This window comes from Lepus europaeus, chromosome 11, assembly GCF_033115175.1.
Source record: "Lepus europaeus isolate LE1 chromosome 11, mLepTim1.pri, whole genome shotgun sequence".
In the NCBI taxonomy this organism is placed as follows: domain Eukaryota; kingdom Metazoa; phylum Chordata; class Mammalia; order Lagomorpha; family Leporidae; genus Lepus; species Lepus europaeus.
In genome coordinates, this window is record NC_084837.1 from 28290496 (window position 1) to 28303139 (window position 12644).

The 12644-nt window shown below is 35.6% G+C and overlaps 1 protein-coding gene across 1 annotated transcript in view; it reads left to right on the forward strand.

The window, feature by feature from the left end:
• MDGA2 (MAM domain containing glycosylphosphatidylinositol anchor 2) overlaps positions 1–12644 on the forward strand; it is a 916038-nt gene that overhangs the window by 414129 nt on the left and 489265 nt on the right. The window contains 1 exon segment of the mRNA XM_062206573.1: positions 3514–3653. Coding sequence (XP_062062557.1) covers positions 3514–3653 — 140 coding nt within the window.

A 12644-nucleotide genomic window follows, 5' to 3' on the forward strand; every position in this document is an offset into this window, starting at 1 on the left:
AATACTTCAATAATGTTTCTCATTCTTTTATTATAATAATAATTATTATTATTCCCCTAGTGTAGTCTAGGTCTAATTTGGGAATTACTGTACAACCCTAACTTATCAATGACAGGTTCATTTGCTTCTTTGTTTTTTTCATTGTTTTCTTTCTTTCTTATTTGGAAGGCAGAGCCAAAGAGGGAAAAAGAGTGAGGGAGACAGACAGATAAAAAGGCAGAGAAGTCTTCTACTCTCTGGTTCACTCCTCAACTACCTGCAACACCTGGAATGGGAACAGGCTTAAGGTGGGAGCCAGGCTCTCCATCTTGGTCTCCCCGATGGTTGGCAGGAGATTGGTTAGGAATGGAGAGGCAGGGCTCCATCCCAGGCACTCTGATGTGAGAAGTGGGCATTCCAAGCAGCAGCCTAATCTGTGCAACAAAACCTAGCCCAGTGATTATTTTGATATGCTCCAGAAATACGAGAACAAAGGACCAGTGCTTTTGGTCTGTTACTCCATAATTGGCCAGAGTACCATGCGAGTCCCTTGATATCTCTAAAGTGGAAATAAAAGCATTGACTTGGGTGACCTCTACAGCCCTTACAGGTGAGCTTTCTTCAGACAAAAGATGGAAGCTTTCACATGTTCATCTTATTGGGAAGTTAAGGCACTGAGCATATATTTTAATAAATACTGAACAGAACATGTCTTTATCACTTAACAGTTTGGTGGTGTATTCCAGCCTCCTGCAGGAGAGGTGGTAGATTCATGATGACTGCATTATGTAGGCAATTACCTTTTCCAAGAATGTGTTAAAATATAGAAGAAAATAGCAGAAAATTAACCCTTGTAAATGTCACAGTGTGCTTACTGTATAATTTAAATGGTTTAAATAAAGCTACTCATTTGCATAATGATGCTTTTGAAAGATACATCTTGAAAGTAACAATACTTTAAACTGATTAAAATTAAAACAAAAATAACAAGTGTAAATTAATCTGGAAAGATATCAGGTCACTATATAATTAGACATATTAATAAGTAAGTGGGCTGTCACTAAGCTAAATTTGGCTTGGAAATATATTTCAAGATAAATCTATTTTCTATTTAAAATCTTTCTATTTTTGTTTTGCAAGCATTTATTAGTTTTGATCTGTCTTTCAGCATTTTATGTTTACAATTGTATAAGACAGATGTCTAAGAATAAGTATCTTGCTAGTATTACTTATTGCAATTGAAGTCTAAATTTGATGACTGTCGGAAATGATTTGTGGGAAACACTGGGTGAAGCATCAGAGCACCAAGAGAATGGATAAAAATAAGAATTTCTAATGTCATAGAACTAGACAAATTATTATAATGTCTAGACAGAGTCCAAAAACATGACATAGAATTTTTGATACACTTTATAGAACAAACTAAATATTTGATTTACTTAAGCAGCATTTAATCTTTCAAGCCAGTGAAGTGATGAATATAATGAAGGTTAGTTATTTTAAAAAGTTGAATGGGAAAGAACATTCTATCCCTGGGAGTATCTTCCTTTAGTACATAAATATTTACAAGACCCAGAAAAATATTTTTAATAATTTAGTCTAAGTAGCGTTGTGATGGTAGTCACTTGGGGTGCATGATTAAAAAGGCAAATTTCAGAGATTTTATAAACATATGTAGAAATCTGTGTTTTAGCAAGTTCTTGGGTGGATTTTGTATTAGATGTAAAAATTAATTTTCTAGAAATACTCCTCCATCTTAAGCTACCATTGGAAGATTTTGTACATCATTTGATGGTGGATTTTGGAGAGAGTGTTCTGAATTTCAAGATGTAGGAGCAGGAGTATACTCAAATACCTAGCATGAGTTGGAAATAAGCAGTTGTTTCATTAGTCCTAAATGTAATTTTCCATCTCCCAGTTTCTGATTGAAATTGACAAGTATAATGAAATATGCCCTTGCCAATTACTGAACACTATTGTGTGACCCATATCAGTATATTACATAAAGACAAATATCAGGTGTTATTAGTATTAGGTGTTACTGTATTTTTACTTCTGTAAATTGGTGGAAGGGATTCCTCCCATAAATTAGCCTTTTATATATATTTTTACTTCAGAGAATCACCACATTTATATTCAAATTCTGTAGGTTCATTGTCTTTTTAATCCTAAATAAAAAATCCAAATCTATCAGCACTCATTTTTAAGCAGTTAAAGCCTCTGTGAAGAATATTGCTGTTTAGGTTGAAGATGTCTACAGAAAATTCTTGAGACTACTGCACTTGACATGTGGATGTAACCTCTCCATTTTCCTTTAATTAAAATAACGATTTCTCTTCCACTCCTAATTGTATTACAACAAAAAGTCTGACTTCATAAATAAGGATGATCTCCAATCTGAAGTTAGTAGCTGTCAATCATGTATTTGATGACAGTTACCACACCTTATTTCTCAAGGCCCATAGAGTTTTTTGCATATAGTTGGTTTCCAATGAGACATAAGCCAATGAGTTGTAATCAAATTTTATTTGCCTTTTAGGGGCTTAAATAAGAGAAAATTGTATTTAGAAATTTGGACAGCTTCTTAAGAACTGAGTTTCTCTTTAATGAGGATTTTAGACTCAGGCATCAATGATTTATAGCCTTCATTGGTTTAATTCAGTGATTATCTTTTTTTAAAAGATAAATTTATTTATTTGAGAGTCAGAGAGAGAAGGAGAGTCAGAGAGAGAGAGAGAGAGAGAGGTCTTCTATTCACTGGTTCATTCCTCAATTGGCTGCAATGGCTGAAGTTGCACTGATCTGAAGCCAGGAGCCAGAAGCTTCTTCTGGATCTCCCGTGCGGGTGCAGGGGCCCCAGGACTTGGGCCATCTTCCACTGCTTTCCCAGGTGATAGCAAAGAGCTGGATCAGAAGTGGAGCAGCTGTGTCTCGAACCATCACCCATATGGAATGCTGGCACTGCAGGCAGCGACTTTACCCACTATGCCACTGTGCTGGTGTGATTATCTTTTTGCTCAACTTAGTACAGGGTCAAACCTTCTTATTTAGCTTCTTCCTTGCCCCACATGATATATAATTAGTAGTCAAATGCCATTGTTGTCAAATCAGAGTCCTTTTTCCCTTCTAATGATTCTCTCTCTCTCTCTCTTTTTTTTTTTTTTTCAGTATCTATTTTGGTACAACTTTCTTTACTATATTAAAACTTGGATTTCAGATTAGAGGGGCCTTCTGACATTTCGACAATCAAATTTTATCATATGGTCTTGTAATAATGGTCATTTCCTGAGGCGTTAATTTTCTCCCATCCCATTCCCCTTAGCCATTTTTAGAATGCGTTGGTGATGCTGACTATTAGATAAATTTGAAACTTTCTCTCCAGCAAACTGTTTAATCCCCTGGGGAAGCTCAAAATGTGAAGACCGATGGGTTTACTGTGGCGAAATCAGATAAGCGTTGTTCTAACGATCATGATGGTTCACGGGAAGACAGTTGACTTACCTTCTTATTTCTCTTTTCTCCCTGACTTGGCAGCTCCCCCCACGGTTCGCATTGTGCACTCAGGCTTGGCCTGTAACATAGAGGAGGAACGCTACTCTGAAAGAGTCTACACAATCCGGGAAGGAGAAACGCTCGAATTGACCTGTCTTGTCACAGGACATCCCCGTCCACAGGTGAGCCCCGAACTGTGACATTGAGGAAAAACTGTCTTTCCTTAAAAGTCAAAAATTACATGTTTTAGATTTAGCGAAACGGCTGTCTGTGTGTGTGTGTGTTACTCAAGTGTTTGTGTATGTGCAGTGCAGGACCCGAATTGTGATTTCTTAATGTTCAAACAAAATATTCGTGTTCATAAGATGAAAAAAGAGTTTATTGTGGTATTATGAGCTATTTAGAAGACACTTCTTAGGAAGCTGTTAAAACACAGCTATAAAAATATCTCAGTAAGATAACAATTCATACGGCAATGAGCTTATTTTAGAATGTGTAACATGATTTCATAATGACATAATTGCAGCTGAAAAAGCATTTGTTCTCAAGAATGTGATGTGTGAGGTCACATGTGCTTTGCTTACTCCCAGTCATTATATTCATGGAAAATTATGAGAAACAGACATTTGCAGGTGCTATATGAATTCAGGCTTTGAGAGTTATCACCTATGATAACTATGACTTTCTTAAGCTGATTTAATAGCAGGAATAGAAACTAAGACTTTCAAAGGGCATATCCCAAGAGAAAAACTTGAAGGAATAAAAGGAGCTAGACGGAGCTAGACCCTAGGTGTTCTATTAGAGTTATATACATAAGATTAAAATAAAACCCACAAATCTGGATATAGAAGGTTAATTGACAAGTTTTATTGTCATATGTTTAACCTGACTAGTTCAAAATTCACAATGGTGATTTCTATGAACCGCATGGCAGGAAAAGAAGTCTTATTTAGTAGATAGACAAAACTGCATATTTTTACTATTTGTATTAACTGAAAAGCACCCAGCTAACATAGTCACAGAGAGAAAAGTGAAGAGCACTGTGGTGATTTTATGAATTCCTATTTTGATCTTGACATTTTGACCTTAAAGAACAAATAAAAATAGGCATATGAATCATCATAGAATGGGTCATTGGATAGATAGATAGGGAAAGATGGATTGACAAATATTATGGACAAAATTAGAATAATAAAATGTTTCCCAAAATATATGCTGTTGTTAAAGTGGAAAGTAGTAAAACTCATAAAATAGTTAATAAATTAATGAAAAAATGAAACAGCTAACATTTCATATTATATTTAGTACTAGCTACAAATAAATTAATGGATAAGGGGTCTTAATGAAATCTGGATCAACAAAATTGATAATTAAATGTTTTAGAAAAAAAAATTCCCAATGAAAATATGTAAGTATATAAATAATATTGTTAAAACATGATACAGATAGTAGAGCTAATATGTGTTTTTGTTCTTAAATTTATTCAGAAAACATAGGAGTCCAGTGAAAATAATATTATAATTTTAAAATTAAAAAATAGAATTATCTATAGGGAATATTTGCTGAAAGAAAATTTATAATAGTTATAATGTGATTATTGTTTTTGTATTTTTAGACATGGAATAAAAATTCTAGAATCATATGTTGAAGTCAGCCCAAGAGGGTCAGGTGAATCCTCAGTTTTGCGCATCAGTTTCAGTGTTTTATTCTTTCTGTGATGATTAATTAATTGCTCATGTATTTCCATAAAGCTGTATTGCATAAGGCTAAAATGAAACTGCATTTTGAAAAGGAGGGGCCAAATCAATCTAAAAGAAACCACAAGGAGCTAGAGGAGAGGCAGTTTATGGCAAGAGAAGACATATCAAAGCCCCCCATCTTCCCCACAATCAATGTACCAAACCCGCACCGTTTGAACTGCAGCTTTTACTTGAATACACAGCTTCTTATCTCTGTGCTGATTCATCACAAGAGTTCCTCTACTCCCTCTATCACCATGATTTTGTCTCTTTAATATTAGAGATGTCTTGCTTTCTCCATACATCGTCCTTTTCATCGTTCACAGTTGGGAGCACAGTCTTTGATCTCTAGCCAATACAAAATAAGTTCTGAAACAAAGAAGTTAGATAGATTTTTCCCTAAGCAGTTCTATTTCTGGAAGTATTGCAATGTATGCTCTTTTACAGAAAAAAAAAAAGATTTATTTGAAAGTCAGAGTTACAGAGAGAAGGAGAGAAAAGAAGAGGTCTTTGATCCACTGGTTTACTTCTCAAATGTCAGCGATGGCCAGGGCTGGGCCAGGATGAAACCAGGAGCTTCATCCAGGTCTCCCATGTAGGTGGTAGGGGCCCAAGTACATGGTCATCTTTTGCTGCTTCCCCAGGCACTTTAGTATGGAACTGGGTCAGAAGTGGAGCAACCGCCCACTTCTGGGTCAGAAGTGGAGCAACTGGTGCCCATGTGGGATGCTGGTGCCACAGGTGGCAACTTAACCCACTGCACCACAACACCAGCAGCTCAATGTATTGTTCACTGTATGTTTCAGCATCCTTCTTTATTTATTCCTAGAATGCTCTTGTTTATAGGTGAATCAGTTTCCATTTGTATTGCCAGTTTGAAAACAATTAACTGGGCTTCCTCCTCTATCACCAAAGTGGATAAGGAAAGCTGACAGATCATCTAGTTCTTGGCAGCCTGCCCAAGAGACCAGGGCATGCTGTTGGCCACTGGGTCTGAGGATGGTTTTTTCTTGGCAAATATCATGAAGCTGGAATGACTTTCTTGTTTAATCTGAGCATGATTATACTTAGATATGTACTGGGAGAGAGAAGTTTCTCAATCATTCAGTGGCCTATTTCTTCATTTCCTGCCCATTCCCAAAGAATATTAATGATTGTTTCCAGAAGTATTGTAGGACAGTTTTTTTCCCCCTTGGCTCTAGATAAAAGTTTTAATGTGATATGTTGTTTGTTGATAGATAGTGATCTGATGATACTGACATCCAAGAAAAATAAAATGAACAGTGGAGAGGTCAGTAGCATAAAGTGGTGAAGAGGTGACACTGGGACCAGACTGCCTACAATAACCCTGGTCCCATCTTGATTAACAGTGTGACCTTGGAAAAGTTTCCTAACCTCTCTGACCCTCAGTTTTCTTCTCTGTACAATAGGGATGATAATGAACATCATGCTTAGATAAAGGGATACCTTTGAGAGAGAAAATTATATTGTAAACATATATATGTGTTCTATGTATTTGTACATCCATATACATACATGCAACCATATCATGTGTGAAACAGTAAATGACACTCATGCATTTTAAGATTGTGCATTTTAAATCGCTGTTCAATTTAAACAATTTCTCACACATTTTTCAGCCTCCTGTACATCTTTGTTCTTATCTTGTATTTTCTAACCAACTTGCTGCCTATATTTTTGTAGACTGGTGCCAGCTATTAAATACTACATAAAAATTCAGTTTTTAATATATCTGTGGCATGTTTTACCTCCCAGGGTGTTGTTTGCCTTGAAACATTGTTTATGTTATTTTGTTAGACTTTGTCACATTTGTTTGATTATAAAATATTAGTTGCTTCAACTTTTTCATTTTTGGTTCTTGTATTTTGTTTATTAGTCTAATGTTTGCTTTTTCTCTGTCTTCTCTCTCTTGCCTTAAGCAAACAGGAGCGTCTACATTCCACCCTATAGTTTTCAAGTGCTGTTTTTGTCATTCATTTAAAAATTGGATATATTGCCTTTCTATTTTCCTTTTCTGTACCAATGCCATACTATTTTAACTTCTATTGCTTTATAGTATTTTTGAAATTGTTCTTTTATATTTGTTTTTCAATATTTCCTCGATTGACCTCAAATGTTTTTTATCTCCCTATGAATTAGAAGAGGTTTTCATATGTCCTTTCCAAATAAATATTGGGATTTTAATTGCATTGTTTTATTTTTGCAATGAGATCATGTGCTAGCAAGCATTAGAGAGCTTTTAAAAAGAAATTTGCAATAGGACATTTCAAATATTTCAGCCTTCTTGAAGAAGAAGATGGTTTTATTGTAACGTGAAAGGTGGTCTTTGAATTTGCTTTAATAATAAACATGGAAATGCACATCTGGAAGTTTGGAATATCGTGACCTCTCCATCTTTTAAAAACAAGGGAAAATGAAGAAAAAAAATGTGCATCAACCCAAGCAGCTTTACTTTTACGTGTTTTGTATGTTGGCTGGATGAGATTTCATTTGAATAATATGTGTCATCACTAAAATATGGATAATGTTGAAAGCAATTCTATAAAAATTATTTATATCAAAACATTTAAGAAGCATTAAAATTGTTTACAGTCTTATAATACCTCACCCTCATTGGTGTTGGCCATTTTTCAATTGTTTATTAGAATCATATTCAGTCATTTGATTACCCTATAAATGCATTCTCAATTATCAAGGCTGTTGCAGAGTTACTGATGTTCCTTTGTCTTCATTAATCTTTTATGAAAATTCTGAAGTTATCATCTTGCCATGATGAAAATCTCGGATGGTCAGTTCTTTTTAGTTTTATTCTTTGTAGGTATTTTATAAATCTTGGTTCATATTTTGATACTTTATTCTCATTCATTCCACTAAAATTGTTACAAAATGCTAATGCATACTCATGAATAATTGATATACCTGATTTTTTTATTTATGTTCAGTTAATATGGGCAGAATTGGGTCCTGATACCTAACTAGAAGAATAAAATAATACATTGTTTCCTTCTCAGAGTTTGTATAATTCAGTATAATTGAGGCTTTTCATCTGCAATAAATCTGTTTAGATTGAGACTATCTGTACCTGCATTTTAAAAAATGAATCTTTGGATAAAATGTGGGAAGAATTTATGACAGCATACAAAAATTAATTCATCAAGAATTCCAAAAAATGGCTACTTTGCCAATCTTCTCCCCACCACAGGCACCTAGTCCCATTCATGTGTGATACAAAGCTTTACTAAGTTGGTAGTTACATGGATAAATACATTTAGAGTACCTTGCTTAGGAGGAATCAGAATCTTTCTGATAGTTGATATCGTACCTTCAAATAATTGTTTCCATTGATTTGATTTTCTGTTTGGTTGTTTGAGGGACAGAAGGAGAGAGAGAGAAATCCAACAAAGAAGGGAGAGAAGGAGGGAGACCTCCCATCCACAGGTTCATTCCCTAAATGTGGAAACAAGTCACTCAATCCAAGTCTCCCACGTAGGTGGCAGCAATTCATTTACTTAACTGGAACTTCACTGCTAGACCAGTCACACACCTTTCCATTGATTTTTTATATGTGTTTAGGAAATCCTTTTGTGTTGATATTTAATATACTCCCAAACGTTGTTTTCACTTCCGGTGCATCCTTAGTACCTGTTAAAATTCTTGAATACTTAATTGACATTCTCATAAATGCACTCATTTTTACTCCTTGGGAGATCTGAACCTATTTGCTATTCTTTCAGGATTTACTTTGTATTTAATTCTATGGATGGTCTTGAAGCTTAGAAGAAGCATTTATCATTCATTCCAAAGACTTTTGGAAAAAATATTAGTTGATGAGAAAAATATGGAGATTACTTAACAGAATGCCTAGTAAAACATAAATACTTTGTAAATCATAATCATGTTTAAGCTGTTGATACAAAATAATACATTTCTCTAACTTTAATAATTCTAAAGTATTATTGTCATTACTATACAATTACGGTGAACTCAGTATAGTCAGTGGAATGATTGTCCTGTCCTGGTGGAGTTGGCCTTGGCCTTAAAATGAACTTTTACTGATGGATCTTGAGCTTGATGAAATACAGAACTAGATTTTGAGGGTGTTGAATCAGGGAGAATTGAAGATGAGCTCACTCCTTCATGCCTTAGGCTTAATTATTTGTAAAGATACCTGGAGCCAGTTGCTGCATGTTGATTCTTTGAAATTTAGATACCATGATGGTTTAAGATAGTGAGGTAGACAAATAGGAATCGCCTTTATAGAATATTTAAAATGGGGTCAGAAGGCTGAGAGAGGTAGGTATGTTAAGATCATAACAATTTTATTATCTTATTACAGTAGTTTCATCAAATAGATATTTTGAAATTATCAGGATTTTTCAGGGAGCTCAAAGTAAATCAATGCTGCCTATCAACATATAATTAATTATAAATGTCATTTTAAGGTAAGCAATTGAAAGTTCTTTAATTTAGAATTTCTGAAACTATATAGATATTGATGAATTGAATTATATGTTTTTATTTTTAGAACATTCATTGGCTGGCGCCGCAGCTCAGTAGGCTAATCCTCCGCCTGTGGTGCCGGCACCCCGGGTTCTAGTCCCAGTTGGGGCACCAGATTCTGTCCCGGCTGCTCCTCTTCCAGTCCAGCTCTCTGCTGTGGCCCGGGAGTGCAGTGGAGGATGGCTCAGGTCTTTGGTCCCTGCAGCCACTTGGGAGACCAGGAGAAGCACCTGGCTCCTGGCTTCGGGTCAGCGCAGTGTGCTGGCCGCAGCGGCCATTGAGGGGTGAACCAACGGAAAAGGAAGACCTTTCTCTCTGTCTCTCTCTCTCACTGTCTAACTCTGCCTGTCAAAAAAAAAATTATTGACATAAATTAGAAATGGACTATTTACCTGGGGAGATCACTAAATAGATAATCTGCAATATAATTTTTCTTAAATTTTTCCTTCTTTTTCATAGTAGCTGTTGGATTGTCTGCAGCATATAAGTGTACTATTAACAGACAGAAGTAAATATTTTAATAATAGAATGTTAAAATTACTTTATCCATTTTTTTGTGTCTGCGCTATGTGAATACTTTGTGTATATACACACAAATATGTACATATAAAGGTAAATCCAGACAATATGAGTCATTTGGGGACATTCAACAACATACAAATCATAGTTGACATTTCTATGCCTATTGTTTTAAAGTAGCATGAAAATAAACAGTAGTGATTTATGTTTGATCTTATTAAAACAGATTAATCCTTTTTCACTTATAGTTAGTACATTAAATATTTTAATTAAGGCAAAGTTACTTCAGTTTTCCAATTCCTAGTTTGTGGAGCACTTCTTGGAATGGCTTTGGAATATGGAGATGTGAAATTTAAGTTTCATAATATTACCTGTCAACTTCTATGTGAAGATTATATTGTCAGTGCTAATTAATGATCTATACCAGTGTTGGTTATAAACATGTTGCATTTATTCTAAATCAGGCTCATCACAGCCTTTTCCCAAAGTGCTTAGAGATGCTTTGAACAGAATCGATAAGAAATAAGAACCATTGTTGTAATCTGAAAAAGTTAACTTATGCTACAAAGAATGAGCTTATAAAATGTATTTTTCTCCCCAAAATGAGAAAACATATTAAAAATGACTCAGTTCTTTTTTTGGGGGTGGGTTTGGGGTAGGAATTGTTAGTCTTTTATTTTTGTTTTCTCTTAGTGTCAAGGCCTTAACAGAAATCTGAAAGTAACATTTGTTTTCCTGACAGTTTTATCTTTTTCTATCAGCAAACATCGATTTCTTCCCTCTTCTACTACTTGTGGTACATGAGGAAACAGTATCCTTTATAACCTAGCCCCTTCTTGTTACTTACTTGCCTGGGGCAGAAATCACTAAAAGATGCTGAATAGGCTACAGCATAGCAAAATCTCTAGTTGGTGACTTCTCTTTTGGGTGTCATGGATATTGTATATTTCTTGTAATTAAGTCTTGGGCATCTAGGCCTGAAGTGTAGAAGGCAAGCTAAGTGATTTTTTTTTTTTAGGTTTATTTGACAGAGTTAGACAGTGAGAGAGAGAGAGAGGGAGGGAGGGAAAGATCTTCCTTCCATTGGTTCACCCCCCAAATGGCCACTACGGCCGACGCACTGTGCTGATCTGAAGCCAGGAGCCAGGTGCTTCCTCCTGGTCTCCCATGCGGGTGCAGGGGCCCAAGCATTTGAGCCATCCTCCACTGCGTTCCTGGGCCACAGCAGAGAGCCATAGCAGAGAGCTGGACTGGAAGAGGAGCAATCGGGACTAGAACCAGGAGCCCAAAAGGGATGCCGGTGCCGCAGGGGGAGGATTAACCAGCTGAGCTATGGTGCCGGCTGCCAAGTGATCTTTTGCATTTACACCATGTGTAATCAGAACAACTGGACTTTTTGATAACTCTTTGTAATACTTTCGAGAAGATAGAGTATAACCAGTCATACTTACAGATCATTTTGGAAGAGTTTTCTGAAGTATTATACAGCAAATATAATACATTTCATGAGAAATTATTAGAAACAATACCAAGTGCAATGTCATTCCACTATTAGATAGTTGAGCAGACATCCTTGCCCAAGTAATTTTTACATAAGCAGTTGGTTTCCTTTGCACAAGGTTGTGATTCTGGCAGTCTTCTGTATGTAGCTGTATTTGGAGATATATACACAAGATTCCCCCTCCTATATGACCCCCCTGCATTTATTATTTTGTTTGGGACTAGACAAAAATGATACCACTTTGTTTGAACTTCCACACAGATTGTGTCACATCTGAGGAATTTGCGAGCGTGCAAACATAGTTTTGAAGTCACGAGACATGTTATTTGTAGTTTTAAATTACTTATATCTTTAGTGAGTGTGTTCTGAGGCTGCCTTCATTGGGTATATGGTACATCCTGGCAACCATACCTACTAATAAGATATGGCATAATTGAAAATTGCCAAGAGAGTGGATCTTACACATTCTCACAGCAAGAAAATAATAGATGTGTGAGGTGAAGAATATGTGAATTCCCTTGGTTTAACCACTTTACATTGCATACATAGATCAAAACACCACATTGTATACCATAAAAATATACAATTTTTATTTCTTGACTTTACCTTAATATAAATAATAATGAAGGGAGCTTGTTATCTACTGGCTTTATATTTGTTGTCTCTTCCACTGGTTTGCACCCCTTTCATCTTGTCTGGTTTAAGGGACTTCATTGCCGTTTCTGTACTTCTGTGTGGTACTTTCCTATTTGCCTACTGTCATGGCATGTTGCTTAGCAAGTGCATGAGATTTTAGGTTCTGGAATCTAACTGCATGATTTACCATTACTAAACCTTCCTTCCTCTTGCTTTACTCATATAGAAAATGAAATTATTAATAGTAATTAAGCAGT